This window comes from Colossoma macropomum, unplaced genomic scaffold, assembly GCF_904425465.1.
Source record: "Colossoma macropomum unplaced genomic scaffold, Colossoma_macropomum, whole genome shotgun sequence".
NCBI lineage: Eukaryota > Metazoa > Chordata > Actinopteri > Characiformes > Serrasalmidae > Colossoma > Colossoma macropomum.
The window spans coordinates 12,436,149-12,462,681 of NW_023494791.1; the positions used below are offsets into that span (position 1 = coordinate 12,436,149).

At 40.7% G+C, this 26,533-nt stretch overlaps 1 protein-coding gene across 10 annotated transcripts in view; it reads right to left on the minus strand.

The window, feature by feature from the left end:
• Window positions 1–20,700, minus strand: part of fgfr3 (fibroblast growth factor receptor 3) — a 58,522-nt gene extending 37,822 nt beyond the window's left edge. For all 10 annotated transcript variants that reach the window (XM_036573935.1, XM_036573936.1, XM_036573934.1 and 7 more), the window contains exons 1-3: window positions 20,115–20,700; window positions 15,017–15,276; window positions 1,404–1,688 (exon numbers count right to left, since the gene is read on the minus strand). In XM_036573935.1, the coding sequence (XP_036429828.1) occupies window positions 1,404–1,688; window positions 15,017–15,158 (427 nt within the window). In that variant the 5' untranslated portion in view covers window positions 15,159–15,276; window positions 20,115–20,700. The remainder of the gene's footprint in view (window positions 1–1,403; window positions 1,689–15,016; window positions 15,277–20,114) is intronic.
• Window positions 20,701–26,533: the final 5,833 nt, after the last annotated feature.

The window sequence follows — 26,533 nt, forward strand, 5'->3', positions numbered from 1 at the left end:
CTGTACCAAAAAACAGTCATCCTGACAATGTAAGTGTTTATTAAAAACTTGCATTAAAAAGAACTTTGCTGTTGGGGTGACTGTAGAGGTCCTCGCTGCCTATCTGGCCCCTAATGTCATGTGATTTAGGTTATTAGGTACTGTTAGGTCTTTAGGTACTTGCTTTATTTAAGACCTTATTTTATAAAGAGTAACTAGCCACCTTCAGTCCATGGAGCAGCGTCTATGACACTAAATGGACCAGCTCAGCAGATGGGAGCACCACGGTCACCACACCACCTCACTAGCTTTAGCAGTAATTACAGTCAACAAATTCTGACAAAATCTGATTTGCTGTAATTAGTTTGTATCCGACCAAACATTTTTATTAAAAGTTGGCAAAATGTGAAATGCAGTATGCAATACGCAAACTCTACTCCCGCTGAAAATAGGAAACAATAGCCCACTCTTCAGCTCTTCTTCTTCTTACTCTCCCTCTCTCTCTCTGAAATGAGCAGTTAGGATGTAACAGTTTAAAATGCTGTCTGCCACGCCTCTTTGAGAGTTTACTCTGCATGGAAGACTCTGAGTGTGAGTGTTTTGTGCTTTTTCTTTCACAATGTCGCAACACATCATTACCTGTACGTGTATCTGACAGTATTATTTCATAAGAGCAGTGTGACAGGAATTCTGATTGGCTGCCAGCCACACACACTCACACATACACACACATGCATATCTATCAATGCTTTACAAGCCTAAACACGAGCTACATGGCTCCATTGTGAGAAAATAACAATCATCAAGCCCCAATTTAAGACAGCAGGGGTGCGAGACGAGGAGATAGAGAGAGAGAGAGAGAGAGAGAGAGAGAGAGAGAGAGAGAGAGAGAGAAGGAGAGAGAGAGAGACAGAAGGGGAAAGGGGTGAGAGAAAAGAGAGTGTAAGAGAGACTGTGAGAGGAAACAGAGAAAGTGGCAGAGAGAGAAAGACAGCATGAAAGTGAGAGAGATAGGGGGAGAGAGAGAGACAAAAAAGAGAAAAGAGAGAAAAGAGAAAAAAGCAAGAGTGAGAGAGAAAAAGAGAGGGAGAAAGAGCAAAAGTGAGAGAGGGAAAGAGCAAGAGAGAGAGAGAGAAAGGAGAGAGCGAAGGTGAGAAATAGAGAGAGAGGAAGGAGAGAGAGAGAGAGAGAGGATGAGAAGCGATAAGAAAGAAAGAAAGAAAGAAAGAAAGAAAGAGAAAGAAAAGAAAGTAAGAGTGGAAAGTGAGGGAAAAAGGTAAAAGGGCAGAGCAGGTAAAAGCAGTGAAAAAAAGTTGAAAGAGTGTATGTGCTGAGAGGTTCAAACAATGTTGTGGCCATGGGCGCTACCTTTGTGAGTGTGTGTGTGCGTGCGCGTGTGTGTGAGAGATGAGGCGTGCACTGACCGGTGACTCTGACGGTGTAGTTGCTGAGCAGTGTGTTGCTGTGCGCGTGTCTGCAGGAGTAGACGCCAGAGTCCTCGTATGACACGTTGATGATGCGCAGCATCTTCTGGCCCAGTCGTGTACGGTTGCTAGGCGACACAGTTCCGCCATCCTTCTGCCAGACGATGGGCATCAGGAAGTCATGTGGCGTGCAGGAGAGATCCAGAGTGTCCCCCACACCTGCAACATAGTCCTCCAAAAACACCTCCGCCTCCGCTTCTGCCTCTGCCTCAATTGATGGCCAGTCTGACAGAGGGAGAGAGAGAGACCTTTAAAATTCACCTTTGTCACAGTACACACCGAAAAAATCAGTATACCTAATTGCACCACCTTATCTAGAACATTATTAAAATTCCAAATGTAAAATCAAAGCCTCCTTGTCATGAAGAGCACATAAAACCTCTCTCTGTTGGATTGAGAGAGAGGGTGAGAGAAGGGGGGAGGGATTCACAGCCTGGGAATCATTTTACAATATAGACAGAAAGACAGAAGGTAGGAAAACAGAGACAGAAAGCAGGAATAGAAAAGGAGAGAGAGAGTCAAGATATCTGGTTCTGAATGGGGACTTGTCACAAATTATTCCGAATCAGAGTTTTATTTCAGAAGTATGTAACACATATGAGGAATATGTCTTGAAAATTGCACACATGAATAACATGTAACAACAAATAACATATTCAACACAGAAAATAAGACATAATAGCCAGAGAACAATAAAACAATATAAAAGATAAAATACAAAAGAGGTAAGGTACTAATAAAATTACTAAGTTCTGCACAAAGGCAGGGCTGGGCTGTGCTCACAGAACAACTTGATAAGTATTTACCTACATGTGAGGCTAACTAATGGTAGAGAGTACGAAACAAAGTTACATTTTAAGTTGATGTGGTCCCATCTCCACTGCAGGCAGGCCAGTGCCAGAGCTTTAGATACAGCTTTTACTAGGATAAAATATATTTTAAAGATCTGAGAAAAAATGTGATTTACGTTTTGGTCATTTAATCATGAATATATTATAGATTGCAGCTTCTTTCATTTCAACAAGACCAGGCTTTTAACATGCTTTTCAGGCATTAGTTAGTAGTCCTCTGTCAGGACTATATATGTCATATAGTCCCAATCACAAAACTCTGCAGATGTCTATTCATTTGAAATGACGGATACAGGAAGTAGAGACATGTGGCAACACCCAACCCAGTCTTTCTTCATCTATGTCTCCATCTAACTAGCTAACGTTGAATCAGATACATTTTACAGTTTAAAAGGACATTCGCACTGTAATGTTATTCTCCTTTTAAATTCAAGGCCAATTAATTGCTATTATTATTATTATTATTATTATTATTATATTGTGAAATTATAGGCTTTCCAGACAACAGATAATCCCCAACTAATAATGGGTAAATAATAACTAATAAAAAAGTTTTTGCGTCCCTAATATGCACTCCTGTTCATGACTGTGAATGGCCTGCAGTATTGTCTGCTGCTTTTTTGAGCATTAGTGAAGTAGGTGTGTCTGAGCAGGAATCAAAGCTTCAAACGGTCATTCCACAGTCAGGCCTAAACACACAAACGCATAGCAGGAAAAATAAACAGACAAACATGTTTACCCGCCACCCCACTGATCAGCACAGAGACCCTGCAGAGCCGGAGATGGAGGCACCAGCGGCAAACGAAAATTTAGCCTGACTGAGATTTTCCTTCATCTCACACTCTCTCGCCCGCTGCCCCCTCTCTCTCTCTCCCTCTCCCTTCTCTCTATAACACTGTAGTTCTTAGTCTCTCCCTCTGTGACTGAGTGACATCACTTCTATTCATCTTGTCACCAAAGAGCTGCGCCTGCAATAAAGAAGTATATTTTTGTGAGCGAGTGTGAGGTGGAAGAGTAGAGCAGAGCGCTTGCAGACGAGACTCAGACGAGACTCAGCTTGAGCGGAATACAGAATCAGTCGTATGAATTATAGATCACCAGGGCACAGCTCACACACACACACATACACACACACACATGCCTACACACACATTCACACACATCCATGTACACATGCGTGGAGAATTCACTGCGTGTAATTGCCTCACTGTGTAATCAAACAGATAAGAGCTAAATCGTGTAGAAGGAATCCTGCATTTTATTGATTATAATATTTTTCCCACCATGGATGGTTTTAACCCCTTAACCTCCCAGCTTTGTTACATCCTAGGGATTATAATTAGGGCTTAGTCAGTATCTACATGGACTACAATGCAAACTGATTTCATTGTCCAACGCTACTTCTTGATTAAGATGGGCAATATGACGATTAGGGGTGGGAATCTCTAGGCACCTCACGATTCGATTCGGTTACGATTCAGAGGGCTGCGATGCGATTATAAAACGATTACCGATTATCGATCATCTTTTTTTTCTATATAGCATTTATATTTTCTCACTATGTGAGCTCAAGTTTCGAGTTCAAGTTTCAAGTTTATTTGTCATTTGCACAGCATGTCAGGATATTTATGCATTGAAATGCTTGTGGTGAGGCTCAGATAATCACTCTACAGAAAGTAAATAAATAAAACTACAAGAAAAACCAACAGAAATATATTAAATATACACAAAATATACACAGACTATAGAGACAGTATATATTTTAAAGTGACTAAGTGACTCTGTGTTGTTATTTAAAGTGACTTGGTACTTTTAAAGCAAAGTATTTGTAATGATCCATAATGAATTTACTTCCAATATCTTTTTTAATAAAACAAATGGAAGTGATGTGGCAAGTGAACTAGAAGGCTCTCATTCAGTGCTCTTGTCTGGAGCACGAGACGCTGCTGCTACTCATCTGCGATAAAATGCGCAGTTACAGTAAAATAAGATCCAGTGGCAGTGGATGTCCACGCAGCACACGTTACAGCTATTCTACCCGTTTTGTTTAGTTATTTTATAACTTTGGTTTTGGTCTCATTGTAGAGATGGAGGGGGGGGTCGCTGTGTCAGTAAAATGTCTTTGAGACGGGTCGTGTGCAACGAGTTTCGCCCTGTTTCGCAATGACTGAGAACCGGTGAGCAGACTGCAGGTCACATAAGCTAGCAGCGATGCGTTATTCACATTTATAAGCAGCGCAGTTGGTTTCCTGGTACATTAAATCTGCAACGAGAGACTGTTACACACTAAAAAGTGGCGAAGATGAAGTCGCTTCTCTTTCGAATTCTCCCGTTCCACCTTAAATGGTGCCGCATTTACATTCGGCGCCTCAGTTAGAATTTAAGGTGGAACGTGTAAATTCGAACAAGAAGCTGGAGAATAAGAAGCGACTTCAGCCTCGTAAAACAGTCGAACGTTGAGAGACATTTAACTGATCGACTTCTGAGGAAAACTTTTCTGGCAGAGATGGGAGGAAAGTGGCTGTCGGCGAAGCTTAAAGCAGAGCGTAAATCTGCGTTTTTGTTTATATTGTTTAGCCTAAACTAGGACATTATCACATACCGAGACATACTGGACATGAAATGTTGCGGCTCCCAAGGTGGTTTGATTTTTGTTGAAAGGACAAAATGTTAACATTTGTGTTGTGACTCCTGACCTAACCTGGCTTTAATGCAGAGGGAGCCACAGACTGTCCGGGCGCTGCACTTCTGCACTTCCAAGTTCAGCCTTCTGCGTTCCGTCAACATTACGTTATAAATTAAATATTTAGAAAATTTAAAAATTATTGTCATACACTCTTTTACATTGTGTCACAATATGCTATTTCTGAATATACTGTGGATATCATAAACACTTAAAGAACACTGATCAACTGCATACATCATTACAAAGAGAGAACAATTAGTCCTGTTTAGATTTATTGCAGCAGTGTGTGAAACAATGAGTGCGTTTACATGCACTCAATAAACCGATCACATGATTTCTGCAGTTATCTGATTATTCAAATGGTCATGTAAACACCATACTCCGATCTAGAAATCCAATTAGGAAATCTGATAAAAAGAGCTGGATTTTAGCTCAGTAATCAGATTTCTCAGTGCATCTTATTCTGATTTCTTTCAGATTTCTCAGTCTGCACATGTGCGAAAACATATGGTGGTACCGGAAAGAAGCGAACTCTTTTGGAGCGATGCTGAAACCAACGACATACTTGATGAAGTCACAACTTTTTTCCAGTATATACAGTTGTGTGTCCTCTGTAGAGATTGTGTTAACTTATTTAAAATCACAATACATATCATCGGTCTGTGAGTGTTCAAACTTTTTGCATACAACTGTAGAAGTGCGTAATAAAATTTTGGACCCCTGCCAATTTAAGGGGTTAATTAAGTTTGACTTAGTGATGATTTATAGTTTTGTATTTAAGAAAATGTCACCGAGTGCTACTCACAAGGTCATTTATTCATTAATAAAAATGGAAAAATATTAGCATGTCCTTGTAAACCTGTGTATTAGCACGTCCTTGAATAATTCTAATAGTAAGCCCTTGGTACATCATTTATTGAAAGAACGTGCAGTTGTGTGTGTGTGTGTGTGTGTGTGTGTGTGTGTCTGGGGAGTGAAAATCCCCCTAATGTGTAGAGGAGGATAATAAATAAATATCATAAATGGCTCCTGTGAGTTAGCAAGTAGTCTGTGGAGAGGTGTGTGTAGAGGAGAATGGGGCCAGTGTGTGTCGTGTGTTTTTACAGTGCTGATATAGGAACCTCACGGGGGTTGTAGCTCAGCCACGCTTCAGCCTTTTATGAAGTCTTCACACAAGCCTACCTCCACTGCCTTGGATCAAGTGCACACACACACATACGCGCTCTCAGGACAGTGTTTCTTTGATCAGTGAATGATGAAATGTTATTGTGCTATGCATGGCCAACAGTGGGATTGGAGCTGTGATTCAGAGTCAGCTGCTCTGTGTAAGACAGCAAAGTCATTAAAACTGTTTCTGCAGCTTTACTACAAATAAAACATACAGGTGAACTGCGCGTGTGTGTCTGTCTGACTCTGTGTGTGTGTTTGTGTGTCTGTGTTTTTTGTGTCTGTGTGTGTGTTTCTGTGTGTATGTGGTGGTCTATGTGTGTGTTTGTGTGGGTCTGTGTGTTTGTGTGTGTGCCTGTGTGTGTTTATCTGTGAGTTTGTGGTGGTCTCTGTGTTTTTGTTTGCATGTGTTTGTGTGTGTCTGAGCGTTTGTGTTTGTGTGTGTCTGTGTGTTTATGTGTTTGTGAGTGTGTGTGTGTTCTTTGTGTTTGTGTGTGTCTGTGTGTTTATGTGTGTTTCAGTGTGTGTGCGTTACTCAACATTAAAATCAAATTCCATCTTAATTCAACAATTGCTTGAAATTTGTGAAAATTTTTATACTACAGTCTTTGATACTGCTGTTTGCAATGTTATTATTCTTCACAAACACACACACGACTATTCTGTTCTTTTGCTCCTGTTTCCTGCTGTCATCAGCCATTTGGCATAATCACATTAGCTGTCGACCCCCACTGTCATACGACCTTCAAAGTACATAGAACACAGCAAAACACACACACACACACACACACACACACACACACACAGGTTTGTTTTTATACAATCTTAGGACATGAGACCCTATATATCTCCAAAATGGTAACTTTACAGGAGAAGCAAAAAACATACTTTACTTGTAATGTAAGTCAGTGGAACCAGACTTTTTCCATGTCATTTTTGGCCATTTCTTTTGATCCGTTCATCATGAAATTTACATAGAATGTAAAGGACAACATGCATTTCCAAATGATGTCAAAAACTGAAAAACAACAAAAATGGAGATACGAGGTTTTGTACCGACAGTAGTGATATGTATTACATATATATGTGTAAGTTCCTACATATTACAATAATATTATGCGCCAAATAAATGGAACATGGAGCTTTTTGTAAAATAGTGCTTCACAAAGTCAGGAGCGCTTTGGTGGTCCTGGCGTTGCAGCCCTTTCTTCTCTGGTGTTCCTATAAAGTTGTGAAATTTTTGCCTTAAACATGAAAACAAACACACATAGAGTTATTATCTTACTTGTTCCTCTCTTTTCATTCAGCTGCTGTTTTCTGGCACAGAGTTACATGATTAATAATTGTGCAAATGCTTGCTTGCTGACTGAGTTTAAACTGATGTGTTAAAAATGACACGTAATGTTATTTGTATCTTGTCTGTGTGTCCAGTCAAAGCCAACACACTTTGTGTCACCTTTAACACACATTTAACACGACACGACACAAAACGTGTTGAAGTAGCTACAAAAAGTGTGACGGTAATAAACGCGTCATTTGTCAGTGTGAGAGTGTGTGTGTGCTCTCAGATGGCGGATGTAAACACCTGTGGATAAGGTCCTGAGTGTGTGTGGCTGCTGTGAAAAGGCTCCAGTGGTGAATAAGAGAGAGGGAAGAGTGATCGGGGTTCAGAGTGAATGGGAGGTGGGAGGGGAGAGCTTTTCGGCTTGTTGCCTCTTTTCTTCTGCCCTGTTGAGGCGTGTGTGCGAGTGAGAGTGTGTAGCGCCGCGCACCCCTGAGGAAAGTCTAAGATGGGGTTGCAGCATCCAAAGGCCCCCTCACACACAATCCCGCCTCACTGCACTAATTAGTAACGGAAGCTACAGCATTCAACCTCACAGTCCCCTCCGCCTCACCAAAACTTTTAAAATACACCCACACCTTGTCTCCGAGCTAAGAAATTCACTCTGTCTCTCTTTCTCTCCCTCTCTCTCATACACACAAACATACCCAACTTGTCTTTCCACTTAAAACTCTCTTTCTCTCTCTCTTTCTCTCTCTCTCTGTCACACACACACACATAAACAAGGCTACAAAACTAGGCTGTCTTAATTGTCATTCCACAGACAAAATGGCCTAGTTTCAAGCCCTCATAAACTGTATGGTATAAACTCTCAAAACCACACTAAACGTGCTCATATGTTGAACACAGCAAAGTCTTTTTTTCATAGTTAAATTAGCAGAGTCAATTCTCAGCTCTGGGATAACACCCTCTAGTCTTGCTCAACCTTCCTGAAACTCACAAGCAAGCAGTTTTAAAACTACATAAGGAAAAGATGGCATTTTATTACGATTTGAGTTCAATAAAAAGTTTAACTATTGTGTACTTTCATGCTTTGTGGAAGAAAAAGCACTACAACATTACATTTTTTACACATTTTTGTCAATTCAAAACAGACAAATGTGCGGGCACGAACCTGTTTGGTACAGAATAAACACATGTAAATGAAATTTATTAAATATCCAACTATGCAATTATAGTTAAACAGCTGTAGACCTCGATGGTTTATACAGCTCAAAGAGATGCAGAATCCAAAAACTGAATTTATATTACATTATTGATGTTCCCTTGATGACACAGCAGGGATTCAACCCTAAATCCTGGAAGCTAACATTTGCACTACTACACATTGCTTTCAGCTGACGCTTTACCTTCTTCATTTAAACGCGACACGTGTCTAAAAAACAGAAAGTAAAACTTTACAGAAGAAGGGAAAAACTGTGTTAATGTAACTTGAAGCACTCCTGGGGACCCACTGCCCTGCACAGCTTCAACTATCCCCCAACCCAACACACGTGATCCAGCTCATCAGCTAATTATCAAGCTTTTTATTAGCCAGATCAGGTGTACTGAGGTAGAAAACACCTGAACGTGTGCAGTGCAGTGGGTCCCCAGGACTGGAGTTGAAAAACAATGATTTAAAGTAACCTGAAAGATTTGCTTTTCAAAATTTATACAGGTCCTTTCAACATGAAATGGTTGCACAACACAAAGGGCAGCGGGCATTTTCAAATGGCGTGAAACAAAAAACAAAAAAACAAAAAGGGTTACAAGGGTTTCTTATGACAGTGATGAAAGGCTTATTCTCTGAGGATATTGTCAGTACTGCAGAGTAAGACATTGCTTATTAGAGCAGGATCAATAGATCAGTAGTTGGTCATTTGCATGTGAGTGGACGGGGACATTAGGCAGAGTTGACACCTTGCCCTTTCACCCCCTGACCCCAGGGAGTGTGCATCCAACCGAAAGGACCTGCACATGGCTGCACACACACACACACACACACACACACACACACACACACACACACACACACTCTCTCGCTCTCTCTCTCTCTCTCTCTCTCTCTCTCACTGCTCTGCTGTTGAGAGCTGTAGTAGTACGCAACACACCTGCACTGCAATACAGAGAAACGAGGCAGCACCCATAACATAGTTATCACATCACTCCCTCAGGCCCTTTCTGCTGCTCTTTTCATCTCCGAAAGAGAGAATAAGAAAAAAAAAAACAGCAAGAGAGACTAGTGAAAAAAATGAAACACTATTTTCTTCAGCTACACTGTACAATTTTTTGTTTTAACTCAAAAAAGTTAGTGTTTGGGCTGCCTTAAAACATTGAGTTGATCGAATTTTGAATAGTAAGCTAACAGAACAAGAATCTGTATTTTTTGCCCTATGAACTTCTTATTTGAACAGCCCTGACACTAACCTTTTTAGGTTAAAACTCCCATTTTATCCAGTAGATTCAACACCTTACATGTTCACTATCTGACAGGCAACAGTCTGGAGTTAAATGGTCAAACGGGACAAATTGAAAGGAATGATGGGGGGTAGAGAAATGGAGTAAGAGAGATACACACACACACACAGGGAGTGACACACATACACACTGAAAGTCCTAATGAAAGTATAATTACTTACTTTCTTGCATTTAGCTGCTATTACTCAGTCCATGCAAAATGTTTGTACAGTGTGACTGAAAATGTAAGTGTACTTATACTTGTGAGAAGAACAAACTTGAAAAGACAAGTAATGAGAGTATATGGAGCAGGGTCACGCAGAATTTCAGCAGGTTAGCTGATTTCTGTTTAGTAGCTCTTCTTTTTCCTTCAGATAAGAAAGAGAGAGAGAGAGAGAAATGGGGGGGGGGTCTCTCAAAGCAGGAACACTCCTAATCCCCTTCTTCCCTTCCCTACAGACTCTGACACACACAAACAACTGGCAACAGCTGCTCTGACACACACACACACATACACTCAAACATACATGCACACACATCTTCTCTCTCTCACACACACACACATTCACTACACTGAGATACCCACACACACACACAAATACACACACACATGCACACTCATTCTCTTTCTGTCTATCTCACTCCTGCCCCCCTCTCCCTTTTGTCATTGATTTTTTTTATTTTTCATTAAAAGAAAGGACAAGCAATACCCCCTTCACACCACCCACCCACACCAACATGGGACAATTCAACCTAAAACAAGGACACATTTAGCACAGGACACTTCACAACATAAACACATTATACAGTTAAGCACTCGAGACGAACATTACTTTCCATCATTTCATGTGTGAAGAGTCTGTTCTAGGGGCTGTTTTGCTAATTCTTCTGAATGAAAGTTCCAGACCAAGGATTTCCAGGAGCGCATAAAGCCAGTGATGTATAGGCAATGATGAAGGGGCAACCAACACTGAATGCTAACTTTTTTGCTGCTGTTAGGCCGGCCAGCTGGATTTTTTCAGACACTGTGTTACCGCTTCAGCTTCTGAGAGCATCTCCTCAAAGTGCGGCCCTAATGAGCACAATAGGATCTGTTACTGTGTACTACAAGCCTCATTACACCTCTATAATGCATTATTAATGCACTGACTAACTTACTGAACCGTTCTGTGTAGTCAGAGATTGAAACACAGGCGGTCACAGGGCAGCAGAACTGCACGGTCTCACAATCATCACAGGAAGAAAGTGAACACGTATGTCTCCTGACCACTCTGCCGTTTAAACAGTGTCCCTGCTCTTCAGCACCATCAGTATCGCTGTGTACCGCTGTGTGTGTGTGTGTGTGGTGCGGTGGGGGATGGCGGGGTCGATTCATGGGTGGCTAAGGAGGGGTATGTGTGTGTGTGTGTTGGATTTCTTACAGCACATAACGGGCCATCTGTTCATGACTGCCAGCAGCAATATAAGAGAGCTGAGGGAAATCAAGAACACACACACACACTCTCTCTCATACACACACAGCACACACACATGGCTCTTAAAAAACACAACAAACACTTTTTATCTGATGTCCAAAAGTAGAATCACATAAGAAAGGACAGTATGGTTTACATAAGAGACTGATAAGCTGCTTGTTATCAAAAGAACAGAGACAACTTTCCCTCAAGAGACGTTTCAGTCAGCCAGACACAAAGCAAAAGTCTGATACATGTGTTTGTTTCTTATAACATCAGGATGTATGGTCATACATACACTAGCATACATACAAAGTCTGGAATCACTTGCCATATTAACATTGTTTATTATTTTACATATTATAATATGTAATTGTATATTGTATGTATAATTGTATATATATAATATGTATATTCGTGATACATTTTGTCACAATACAGTACAATATGCTCTTCTGAACATATTGTAGATATCGTTGGTACGCTAACCAAATGCAAGTTTAATTATATAGAGAGCAAAATTAGTCCCGTTTAACTGGAATTTGTGCTGAATATTAAGTAAAAATCATTGTGTTCACCATTTGATAGTATTTTTTGAAATGTAACAATACTGGTTCTTTTTTTCTCTGTTTCAGCTGAGCAGATATCTGAAAAAAGAAATATTGGGACATACTGTGCATCATGAAAAAATCCTGAAGTATCTCAATATGATATTTTTGCCATATTGCCCACCTTTACCTGTAAGTAATATGAATTTTCTAAGTCTAACTCAAAACCCCAAGCTTAACCTCATGTTTAGCCCATTCAGTTTAAAAATGGTGCAGTTTTTAAGTTCCCTCTTGTAGTTCCCCCTGTTTTTCACTCGATTTCCTACAAAGTCAAGACTGTTTTGCTGGCGTGGACATTGTAGGTTCCACTGTTTTTCACTGTCCTACAAAGTCAGGAACATTTTGTTGGTGCTGAAAATACACACACACACACACACACAAACACAGACACATCTACATACAAATACACATACGCATAAACAAACATGCACACGCTAACAAATATACATGAAAAAACACAGAAACCTCTGTCCCATTTCTTGGCACCATGATCTACATTTCCTTTCGAATGAAACAATGATTAAAACTCAAATTCCCATCATCCCGCCTGACTGCAACATAGACAACCAAATCAACATGCCATAAAATGTTCTTCAGCAACCTTCACCTCTCACACGTCTATCACTCACTCAATGTATATCTGTGTGTGTGTGTGTCTGTGTGTGTGTGTGTGTGAACAGGTGGCTGTAGATGATGCTCAGAGAGGGAGAGTTACTGTGTTCATCCATAATTCATTGGCTGACCTGCAGCGAGATTTCAAAGAGCATTAATGAGGTGAACACACCCCAACTAACCACATACAACCGTGAACACACACACACATGCACATACACAGACGGGCACCTTTGAGTTGCACCAGCAAAGCATGACACTCCGCTCTCATTTGAATATTTATTGGCTGTAATATACGGAAAGGCCTCAAAGACAGAGAGTGGAATTCATCCAACAGAAGAATCTTCAACAAACAAATTTCAGCAACCTTCGTCTTAATTAAATCCACAAGCGGGGATTTCACAAAGAGGCGGCAGCCCCAGCGCTGCAGTTTACAGATAGGAAATCACACAGTCCCAGCGCTGAACGCTAGAACCAACAGCTCCTGACAGATAGAGGAGTAGTTTAAGCCTTTAAGTAGTTTACATATTTCATAAGGATGTGCAATGATATCTTAATCATATCAGTATCGGTTTAAAAAAAATTAACATTGGGCAAATGTTTAGATTCGAATGGATATGGATCTCGCTGTTGTCGGAACAAAATCTTGTATCTCCAAAATGAGAACTTTACAGGAGAAGAAAAAACCCACTTTAGTTTTAATGTAAGTCAATGGAACCAGACTTTTTTCCAAGTGATTCTGGGTCATTTCCTTGTGTCCATTCATTATGAAGTTTACACAATGTAAACAGGCATTTTCGAATTATGTCAAAAACTAATGCATTTTATAACTGTTTACATATCAGCATGGCAGATATGAACACAATAAATACTGAATGTTGGCCCAGAATTCCCATATCAGTGCATCCCTGTTTGTCAATGCACAAGTCCAAATCCCAGTTAGTGTGAAAAGCTCCTGATTTGGGAATGATAACTGTAATGAGCAACTTAAGCATCAAACAATGTTAACTGAACAATTCAGTGGGTGAATGTTATTCAATGTAAAGCAAAAATGCATTACATGCCCTGATTGTAGCCATGACATGAGCACAACACTCACACACACACACACATTCACGCCCCTATCTGTCATGTAATCCACTCTGCAGCGCCCAATCCATCAGCCTCTGGATTGTGAAATAAATCACCAGCTCAGTCTGTGCTTACACAATAACAGCTACAAGCTCTCACTGAAAGTGCCTAGACTGCTGGCACTGCTCTTCATCCACTCCCACACACACACACACACACACACACACACACACACACACCACTTACACTTACACTCTGCTCCAGCATGTAGTTTCTTAATTGACAAAATTCCCACTATAAATGACAAACTCTCACATTAAAGATGAAAGCATGTATTAAACAATGTTTTTATCTTGTCAATAACATTGTAACTCATATAAAAGAACGTGAATCTGGCATAAGATTGAAATTTTTGAACATTTTGAACACACTGCACATCAAAGGTTTTGGGACACCTTACCCTAATTTGACATTTGTCACTTTTACTGTTACTTTTCAAAAACCCTCTAAAGAATCTGTTAACATAAAAGAGCTAATAGTAATAAAACATTTCCTTCTTTTTCCAAAGTATTGTTGCTGATATTGGAAATCTTTTGGGCCAAAAGTGGTTTAAATACCTGAGTGCTGATGAGCAACATACAACAAGGGAATAAAAAGTGCGACGTTTGGCATTATTCCCAAAATAGGAAAGATCTTAAATGCTCTACATTGTAGAAAAGATTTGTTGTTTCAACATAAAAGGGCTGTCTTAAAGTTTTGAGTTAACTGTATGTCTAATAGTATCATGTTTTACAGTCTACACTGTTAGCAAAAAGGGTTCTATAATGTGTAACAATAGCACTTTTCGGTGCTATATAGAACCAGTTTTAAAATTTTACAACAGGTTATAACCATGCAAAGATCCATTTATGCATTCAGATGATTCTTTGAGTGCTCACAGCTCTATATATGAACATTGCCTTTAGTGAAGAACTACTGAAGAACCATTTCCTAAGGGTGTATTTAATATGTTAATATACCGCAAATGTGTCAAGAAAACATGCTTATTTAGAAACATTTTGAAAAGCTAGGTGTCCCCAAACTTTTGATGGACAATCTATATATATGCATAAAAACGAAGAGGCAACATTTGTCAGAATAAACATAAAACATTACATGCATAATTACAAAGATATATAGAGAGAGAGAGAGAAAGAAAGAGAGACATTCAGAAAGAGAGATAGGAAGAGAGAGACAGAGGGACATACAGAGAGAAAGAGAGAGAGAGAGAGAGAGAGAGAGAGAGAGAGAGAGAGAGAGAGAGAGCGAGAGAGAGAGATTGCTGACCTGTGGGCTGTGCTGAGGGCAGGTGGGCACTGAGTACGAACGGAGGGATGATGGAGGAGAGGTACAGGAGGAGGCAGAGCGCGATCATCCCGGCCTGGGGGCGGGGCCCAGGGTCCTCACCACGGCAACCACACTCACACATCCTCTACACACCCACGCATTGTGCTAACACACACTCTCATGCGTTCTCACATACGCTCTGCGTAAAGCCACACACACTCACATACACACAGCACACGTGTGCCCGGTCGACTGTCCACCTGAAACACAGCAGCAGAGAGAGCCTATTTAATATTCATCAGACATAAGCACGTCTCAGTGAACGAGAAACAAACACTCGCATAGTTTAAGAGGTGAAAACTCTAAAATGTTCCAAACATGCTGAAACGATAAGAAGTGTTTGCTGTCATTCTTCATGGGACACACTATTAGTGACCGTTAGCTGTTCTGGCTGGCTGATGTTGACATGCTTTCAGCAAATTGCTTAGGTACACCGTGCTGAGAGAAACAGGGTGATAATTGCCTGGACTGAATAAAACGGGATTGTTTTGTTGTATTTGTCTAATACAAGTTTACATTGCTGAATTTGTTGTAAACTCTCCCTTTTCGTTGCTTCATTCTCTCTCTCGTCTTCTTGTTCTCCTTCACTCGCTCTCTCCTACCGCTCTGAAACACGTCTTTCGCTGAGCTAACACAAACACACTTATCTCTCTAAAGAAAACACACGCTCCCCTCGCACACTGCGGCCTCTGTGTGTGTATGTGTCTGTGCAAGATTGCGCTTTGCCACATAGAGAGTTTACATTAGTCACAATAAAAGGAATGTAAAGTGGTCTAAAATGCACACATGCGCTGTATGATTTTGTACCCCACAGTGGGTTTTCTGCTTTGAGTATAAGAGAGCTCTGTGTTGTCTTATACTTTAGCTCCTGTTATTTTAGAACAGCCTTGGCTTAGACACATTCAGACACACACACAGTGTTTGTATTAACGTTAAATGATGGCATTTTTGAAGGACGACCACAGATGACACACACATACATACACAGAGGCGCGTGCACACACCCTCCTGAGGCTGGCGCGGAGCTGTTTTTCTTTCTCCTGATGAGCACAGACTCATTTCTTGGTCAGCACAAACTGAGAAGAGGTCTAACTCCAAGACAGTCTGCTCACCAACGCGCACACACACACACACAGGGGTAGCGTGTTGAGTAACGGTGTGTTTTCTCTGGCTGGGCAGAGCAGCAGTGTGTTCAGCGCTGTGGAGTGATAGTGTATCAGGTCTATTTGTATGAGAGAAGAGTGTATTTGTGGAGTCTATCTTCAGTGTGTATTTCTGGAGCATGTGTGTGTGTGTGTGTGTGTGTCTGGCTCCTGAGGTACCTTACAGTAACACACTAATCACTGGAGCTCTAACTGACATAGCACCAAACTCACAACTCACTACACTGTGAAAAACAGAAAACAAGACAGAAGCTGATTTGAAGTGTTTGTGAGATTTGGTTTGATGAAAAATAGGAATTCTGTTCATCTGAATCCCAAATTTGCCCACAGGGATCAATATAGTACATTTTTCTATCTATCTACACTCTTAAATCCATAGGTGCCAGAAAGGCATACTTGGGTGGTGCCAAAGAAGAACCACTTTTGGTTCCCTAATGAACTTTTCAATGGACGGTTCTTTAGAGAACCATTTTTGCAAATGAGATGTGTTAATGTTAATACCCTATTTGAAACATTAGAATCTCTTTCATTTTAAAAAACGAGGTTTTCTATGACATGGGTCCATTAAAAACCTCCCCAGGGAACCAAAAGTGGTCTATTAGGTCTATTATCTGTTGGGGTGTAACAATTCACAAAATTCAGAATTTGATTTAATACATTTTTCAATGCAGCACAAATAAGAAGTGGCTGAAAATGTGCTTTACAGTAATATGTTAATGTTGCTATTTTCAATTTGTTAAAACATTCAGCACTACAAAATGACAATATCTGAAACTGAAGCTGTGCTTTTGTGACCCAAGTTAGCCCCATGTTAACACCCTAACCACAAGCTGCTTACAATACAATATGATATGATGCACTACAATGCAATAAGATACAACACATCCCTACTGTCTATTATTTTGCTTTAACCCCTTAGACTCTAGACTTTTTATTCAATTATTCATTTTAAGGCTGCTTATTATCCATTAATAATCTCAAGGCTAATTTTCCACTTCTATGAAACTTAGTTATGTGTTTATATGAGTGAGGAATTGAAGTGTTGGCCCACATACAGACCCTTAGGGTATAAGACGTTAATCAAAGAATTTATTTGACTTGATTAAAACCAGTTAAACTACTTCTTACCACATGTACATTTTTAGGCTGAAGTGACAAAACACTTGTATAACGTACTGCTACTACTTTCTTTAAACAAAGTGCCCATATAAAGCACCGCAACAGTGTCGTGCGCGGTGAGAGGTCAAAAGGGCCGAACTAAATCTCAGCGGCTGGATTCAGTCTTCAACACAGCCTCTCAATGAGCGTCACTTACAGGGAGATGGTAACACACTGCCTGTGCTTAAATGTAGTTTAAAGTTAATGCTGGAGTCTAAACACACAGCGAGTGTGGCGGACAGGGCAGGCTATTATAACTGATCAACAGTGAACGGTGGAAATCAACCAGAACAGGCCATATTTATCCATGGAATTTACAAAGAAATTGATTTTGGCTGCTGCGAAATATGAATCCTACCGGTCCGGCCTGTAAATGAACATGCTAGTTACCACATTTAGCTTTTTGTGTTCACTCTGTTTCTCTGTCCATGCGTCTCTGACTTGGGAGACGAATCAAAGGGAAATATGCACAAAAAACATCTCATACTGAGGCTAAAGCAGGCAGAGGCTGTAGGCTGGATTGAGTCGCTAGGCTGCTTGGCACAGAGAAATGTTTGTGCATCTATGTAGCTGTGACTATTTTGTGGTAATGGCCGAGGCACTTAAAATATGTATACAAACTTTAACTGCTCCCGTCTGGGTACTAAATATCTAGTGATGGTTAAGGCTTTTGTTTTTAAGAAAGAGAGATCAAATGAAGAGAAAGAGAGAGATCAATGCAGCACGCTAGACACATTTTACAGAAAAAAACAAATCTGTAAATTGTAATAATTAAAAAGCCAAATCGGCCTGGCCTGAAAAAAGCCGGCCATTTAACGCAGGGATTAGTGCAAGAGAGCTGGGGAAAAGCTGAAAGTCTGAGATGTCTCTATTACAGTTTGAAGGAAATCCTTTCTCAGCCTCTCCTGTGTCTCCCTGTGTGCTGTGCTGTAGTGTAGACGCCGTAACCCATTTTCACCGAGCTATATTAAAAAAATTCCTTGAAGACAAAATGTAGTCACAACAGCTACCCCTCCACAACAACACAGTGGCACAGATGACAAAAAGCTCTTTTTTAATGAAGTGGAACAACAGCTGTTTGCCTCTAAAAACAACCATTCCTTTCAGCAGGTCACTGGAGGGCTTCTGGAGACGCATGTGAAGACAGCTCTTCAGGTCTACCAGGCGGAGCCCTCTACTGAGCCTGTTATCCTTACAAAATGAAATCGCGAAGAGCTGCTGATTAAAAACAGGACGAGCGTGAGATGGGATTGATCTGAGTTTGGTGTTGCACAGCTTTCGCTGTTTGAGCTCCTCTGAGTGACGCACTGAGCTTGAGTCGGGCCCAATCGAGGAGCTGCTCTTTTTAAGTGCTGCCACAGTTAGTCAGCGGGGCCAGTCGATAAAATCCTCGTTTCTTCTGGAAAGACAGGCACCTTTGCCCAGATTTCTTCTTCAAAAAGTCATTTAGGGACATGGAAGAAATGTCATGAGTCCGATGGAGAAATCTGCACCCGAAGTCCAACTCTAGATTGAGCCTGACTGCAGACTATTCAGTTGAGACTCCCAATCTAATGGCATAATTTAGCTCAACACCTGGATAAACCAGGCTCTGAAAAATGCTCCAGGTGTCTCTGAGGGCAATCTTGCTCTTAATTGCGTTTGCTACTGTATGTTTCAAGAGATACGAGCCACTATTTGACCATCTACGTCAAACCAGCATCATTATATTTGCCTGCAAGTTTAAAATAAGCTCACTCTGCTCCAGAGGAGATTCCACCACTGTATATGCTGGCTGAGGCTGCCTGTATGAAGCATGAGGGACACGGTCCTGAACGAGAGCTACTTCAGTGGTGGTGCCTAATTACCCCCGGTAGCCCCCCGTTAACACCTGGGGAGACGTTAACTGACTCTGATGTGCACAATTGGTTTCAGATGTCCAGCGCCTATATACAGTAGCGCAGAAACGGACCCACTACACGGGCCAAAAATACACAGCCCTTCTCGAGTGACTTCTGAAGGAATATGTAGTAGTGTAGCAGCCCCTTTTGGCGCTTATTTTTGAAACTATTTTAGGAAAACGCCACACAACAACACCGCGCCACAGGAATAGCAGACGCCCCGCGGCTAAAGGTCTGTTGTGGATTGTGAACTTGTTCCTGTGGTTCAGTAGGGAGCATTAAGCTAATGAATTAGCCTGTGAGACTTTACCACTCATTAGCCTGTTAACACGCTTCGTACAGCCCCAGGTAAGCAATGGATAGCGTCTCGTTCAGCTTCCCACACCGAAGACTGGTTAGTTTTTCTTTTTATTATTCTAAAAACGTCGCTGAACATCTGAACAGCTTAACAAGAGCCTTAGTGGAGGAGCTCAGGTGCTCTCTGCGAAATCGAGTCTGAGCCGCGATAACCGTCGCTCAAGCTTTGACTGAATGGGGCGGAACGAGGCTGCGTCCAAATCCACACACTGTAACATTCTGTGCGTACTCGAATATACGTATTATTCTTTAAACGTTCTATTAATAGAGGCACACTCTTAAGTGCGACAGGGTTCGATTTTGGACGCAGCCTAAAACTCACCAGACCTGTCTAAAGCTACGACAAGGAAACGGCAAAAAGGCACATGGTTGCTACTGACAATTTTGCAGTCAATAAACAAGACCAACAGCACCAGCAGGAACAACAACAACAACAACAACAACAATAATAATAATAATAATAATAATAATAATAATCACCCAAAGTCTCCCGTGTTGTCAGTAATCCTTTCCGCAGGTAGCACAAATTACACCATAAATCGTTCCTCCGCTCTCAGCTGTGTGGAGCTCAGGCAGATTAAGTTAGTCCACCGGGCTCCGTTCACTCACTCACTGCTTCAGTTCATCCAGACGGGGCAAATCCAACAAAGTTGAGTTCTTCGCGAGCCCAGTTTCTTCGTTCCTCGCCCTGGCTGGCGCGCGCTCGCCTGCTGTTCGTGTTGAACAGAAAGCCTCATTTACTAGCAGCCCAACTCGTCCAAGTAAACGGTAACGTTAGAAAAGCCCAGAAGTTCGAGCCAGATGTCTCCTTGCTGGGACCTGGACTCAGGGGGCTCCGCCGCGGGGAGGTGTGTGTGTGTGAGAGAGACAGAGAGAGAGAGAGGTGGGGAGAGTGAGAGAAACAGAGCTCCGACCTCCGCGCGCTCGCGTCTGGCGCTGTGTGAAAGCCTGCCACGGGCTGCCACTAACAGTTTAGAGAGAGAGGGAAAGGGGGGTAAAAAAAGAGGAGGGATCAGATTTCAGCCCCAGTCCCTTCTTCGCCTGCCTGCTGCTGCTGCTGCTGATGCCCCCTCATGAGCTCAGGGGAGAGAGAGAGAGAGAGAGAGAGAGAGAGAGAGGGTGGGCTGGGGTGGGGCTTAGCTCTGGTCACGCCCACAACAAAACCCAATCGTCCAATCAGCTTCTCTCCCTCCAGCGGTCGCTCACTGTCAAATTAGCTGCGCTCAGCGACCCCAAACCGCTAACAGAAAAAACCCGATAAAATACAGACTAGTGCAGGAGATGCGCGTGCCTCTCCAATATAGAGCAACCGCCGGTAGATGTTTCATTCAAGAATGCACAAACGAAGCTTTATTCTGAGCGAGAGATGACCGCATAGCGCAAAATAAGCTTGAGCGTCAGCTATCTGGACTTCATTAAAGCCGGGCTGCGTGGTTGCAGATGGTCAGTGAGCGCACATTGAGTGTTCACATAATGCTGTTAAAGTGTATTATTGGGTTAGCACCTCATAGAAGTCTGACATGAGCTGCAGCTGGCTTGGTGTGGTTCTGCTAAACAGTTCAAGCGCTCCAACGCTGCGTTTCTGTACTCAGTGTGAACATTGTTTGCTGTGTTAGATATAACAAGCAGACTGAAAACAAATTCTGTTATTAGAAAGTGTATTTCTCAGTAAGCTGGATAACGTAAGCCCAAAGAGTGGACTAATGTTAATCCCTATTATCTTTTGTATTGGACAGTCTTGAATTGGGTCTTAAATTCCCAGGCTTATCATATTTTATGCCTTATTATTCAGTACATTCCTGTAAAACAGTGCAGTTATTTTTATCTCACAGATGTGAGAATTCAAAGCCTGGAGATTTAAGGGCCCATAGCCTACATTTCTCTTGTTTTGTTTTCCCCCTTGAGGTCAACTTTTAACATTTGTGTGCTTTTATGCAGCAAACACAGCCATAGTTCATTCTTATATGACCACTTTCCAACCTCTCTTTATTCCTTAGAATGAAACAGGCTGCGTTGATTCATGTGCCTTTGAGACTAATATATGTAAATGAGCTCTCTTCTCATTGGCTGCCCTGCCTTATTCAAAAAACAGGATTGAAACATTCCTTAGAACTTCAGTGTGCATGGGCGGAGCTAAACTACTGTATACTGAGAAGGTGGATATATGTAAATATGTTGGTTTTCATGACATCATGAAAACACAATTCAATTTGGGCTGTTTTTACAGCTTAGTTTTACATATATGGGCTGTATGGACTGGGGAGTGAACGGTACATTTTGAAACTTCAACAAAGTTTACATACTACATCAAACTGAAAATGAGGTGTTCCATAATATGGGCCCTTCAGGGGGTTAAGTTGCATGGCTAACTGAGAAATCAGTTGTGAAAAGCCACAAGAATATAGGTACACTGTTCTGTGCAGGTACATTTTTCATCCATCAAGGTACAAACAATGTAAATGTGCCCTCAAAGGTACAACAGTGGTTTTAAGGTCCAGTTGTAAACCTTAAATAAGTTTTTCCCAGTGGAAAATTATATATTTGTACCTTTTCCTAACCTAATGTTTCGAAACAGAACCATAAAATAAAAAGCCTGGAGACGAGACGGGGTGTGTGGAGTCAATACAACTTGCAAAATATAATTTCTATGGATTATGGTACAATAATGTTCCCTGACTAAAGGTACTGAGATGTACCTTTGAGGGTACCACCCCAGTGACAAGAGGGGTACTGCCCCAGTGACAGATTCATACCTTTTTTCTGAGAGTGTCTGTGTATGTTCTGATAGTTGATCTGACAGCAGCAGCTTCTAATATAGCTCATACTTCAGTTTTCTTCAAAATGATGCAGATTCTGACACTGCTCCTGAGCAGGCACAAAACACCACTCGCTTTAAGACTCAGCAGTAAAACCACAATCGCTACCTTCTTTTGCCCTCATGCACTTTTTGGCTTTAACATTTCATTTTAATACTTGTCAAATCTTAACACTTCTCCTCATTCATCAAAGCAGCAATGCGTGCTTTTACAACAACAAAGCGGTGACAGTGATAAAGCTGAAGGAAAGGGCTGATGTAGATGTGCTGCCACTTTAAATTTTCAGACTGAGCTTTAGATTCATATGCTGATAGTCAGTAACCTGATAAAATGTGTTTTGAAGCTCTGATTGCACTGTTGACAGGAACTTTTTAAAAATGAAATCAAAAACCTTCATTTATTGAGTTTTCTTGGCCGTGTGATTGTTTATACGCAATGAACGTGATGGAAGCAAAAGCATCTTAAAACCCATTGGCTTTAAGTGTAAGTGTGCTGCTAACTGTGTGAGGATGCATTTGTGTGTGTATGTGTGTTTCCTCGTCTCTACCTGGATCATAAAGACGTCCCGCGTGTATCTTGTGAAGGCTGATTAGTGGTGTGTAAGTGCTGATGAGTGCTGTAATTCTGTAGAATAAGCAGTAAACAAAGACTCAATTACTGCTGCAGCTGTAAACATGTTTGCACTGGGAGCTTTATGAGACCATAAAGAGGAGAAATTTCTTCTTAATCACAGACACACTGAAAGAGTGTGTGTGGTGTGAGAGTGTATGTGGTGTGAGAGAATGTGTGTGGGTGTGCTGTCCTTCAGTAGATGTCCATCTGTGTTTGCTCTAAGTGAAGACCCGTTGGCTCCTAAGTGTTATAATCAGCGTGTAAACGTGAGGACCCAGAGAGTCACATCAGCACCTCCACGTACACACAAAGAACAGTTAAACTCACATTCTTACACACTGCTCAACACTGACAGTAAAACATGCAACATGGGTTTAAATATATTGCACATTGGGGAACCCTCAGGGCCTTTTGGGCCTTCACAGAAATGCACATCTGTCATTTATAGTCTATTTTCTTATTTAATGTGATCGTCATGCTTGTTGTGTTTAAACACTGCAAGTATTGTAGCAATACTTGATACTCATTTCATTGTTGACTTTTGTTTGTGTTTTGTGTTCTGCACAAAAATTGTATGGAGCCCTTCTGGTGACATCCCATGTAAAGAAAAATAATGCTAATGTGTTGCAAAGACTTAGTAAGGCGTGGGAACGAGATTATGCCTTACTAAGTCTTTGCAACACATTAGCATTATTTTTCACAAACTAAAGTCAACAATGAAATGAGTATCAAGTATTGCTACAATACTTGCAGTGTTTAAACACAACAAGCATGACAATCACATTAAATAAGATGCCTATTAAATCATGGCCACGCATTATTTTCATTTATACAGGATGTCACCAGCGGGGCTCTGTAGAATTGTCTTATTTTTGTTGTTTGCATCTATTAAAGCACAAGCCTAAAGTGGCCAAACTGACTGATAAACTCTCCCTTCCTAGCTGTCCACACTTTACAACTGATGACAGACAGCTTGAGCTCAAATAAACAAACATAACTCATCGTTGCCCTTTAGAGGTCAGATGATAGAACTTTTGCATGACAGGTCTCAGTAATTGTGTTTCTGCTTTCTTTTGTTTACATGTGTTTGCCTCAACTCAAGTGTTGAAATGTATCTAATCCACATTCAGTTTGTTGCAACATAATCCTATGATTGTGAAAGTGAACAACTGTGGAAAATAATTGCGGTCAGCTGAAATGATTGTGATCAGCTCAAATAACTGCGATCAAGTGATTATGATGATTATAATTGTAAAAAGCCTACACATGTACATATTTGTAACCACATGTAATATTAAAAGCATTAATAATATTCTTCAACAGTAACTTACACAATGTAGTTTTTACATACTTTATTCAACATTGAAAGTTTTTTAAGAAAGCAAGAAGTTATTAAAAGATAAGTAATGTGCCTTTATTATATATTCGTAGTTAAAAGTTTTCTGCCCCCCAGTTGATACGAGCGATTCTGGATATTAATTGTATAATAACTTAATTCTCAATGTTTCTCTGTAATTTTAGAATCATATGCAGCTCTCTTCATCATTCTGAGCACATTCACATAAAATTCTTAATTTTTAATATCTTCCTACTAATTATTTGAAACCTGTGAAGCTGCACATTACTAGCATTGCATTAGAATCACTTTATAAATGTATCTGCAACTTAATTGGTTTTACATTACAGTAATTCCAACTTGAGCGGTGAATGCAGGTCTCTTTCCCTGCCTCACTTCAGCGGCGTGTCGTCACAGCGCACCAGTCAGTAATAACATCCAGCCCAACCACTACTGAGAGATAATGTATTCATGCAATAATTGACAGGCTTGACTCAGAGCTGTTAGCAGTGACCGCTGACATGTGTGTGGGTGTTTATGGCGGCATTTTAGCTGCACTCTCGCACCAGTGGAACCACCAGGCCACTTCCATTACAGCTTCCATTACTAAGAGTGAAAAAAACAGTCAAAGATTCAGCTAAAGGAGAGGAATTTTACAGCAGTCTACCATATGAGCAGAACTGGCTCAGGTGATTGAATGTGTGAATTAGTCTGAAGTGAAACTTATGGAATGAAAGGTGTGTTGGACACGTGACCTCCGTCACTACACTGTGGGGTGAGAGTGTTTGTGGGTGAGGAGGAGGATGATGGAGAGTGAGGTCGAATGCAGACTCAGACGTTTTGAAAGCTGATAGACAAACTGGCCTCACTCAACCTCACCAAACACCCCTGTGACCCCTCAGAGCCACCAATAAGCGTATCGCTGCTGTCAGAACAAAACCTTGTATCTCCATATTTCAGTTTTTGACATCATTTGAAAATGCCTTTTTATGATGAATTGACCAATTACTTGGAAAAAAGTCTGGTTCCATTGGCTTACATTAAAAGTAAAGAAGGTTATATACAAAGTTTTATTCTGACAGCAGTGCTAAAACTTTTTTGAATTGTGCACCACAAAATAGCTTTAATTTTTGACTTTGTTTGGCATGAAGTTTGTTGACACATTTGAATTATATACAGTTCAAAACCATTATTGTTCAGTATGCACAAGACAACAGGGTAAGGGCTTCCAGTTTTTATAAAGTCAGCATCCACAGAGAGATGTAAGCCATTTGTTTAAAAAGACTTATGAATGAAATGACTTTACTGACACTATATTTCCTCCTTTTATCATCAAAATGGACAAAAGTATGGATAAAATTCAAGATTCAATACAGCTACTGTTACTGTTATTAACTATTCAGTGTACTTTTGTCCATTTTTTATGACAGCATGCCAAAGTTTCAGAAGCCACATAAGCACATCTCAGTATTAACTTCAATAATGTCACACTTAGCTATTATTAAATAATATTAGCTATTCCCCAACTGCAGATCCATAAAACAGCTTTCAGTTTTTTGATATATACAGTGGGAAAGTTTAGGTGCTCTGGTCAAATTACATGTTTTGTTGATTTTCTAAGTGAAAATAAGTTACACATCTTCTGCACATTTTAATGCATTACTACCATTTATTTGCTGAATTTATCACATTGGGGAATAAAAAACTTTTGCATATGACTGTGTGTATATTTAGTGTCCCCTCTTCTGAAACCAAAACTATGTCATTGTAATCTGAGAGAATACTGGCCAAGTTTCATAAACTAATCATGGTTCACAAAGTCATAAAGAAGTGAATTCAACTTCCTGAAAACAGCTCACGCCTGACCAGACATCAGGAGAATAACAACACACAGGAGTTTTAAAGTTTCCAAATATAGTAAATTAAGTCTGAACCCAATTACGTACATATCGCTGCTGTTGGGACAAAACCTTGTATCTGCTTTTTTTGTTATTTTCATTTTTTGATCTAGTTTGAAAAAGACAGCTGCCCTTTATGTTGTGTCAAAATTTCATGATGAACGGACAGACAGAAATTGTTCAAATTACTTGGAAAAAAATATTTCTACATTTACTTCCATTGAAAGTTAAGAATGC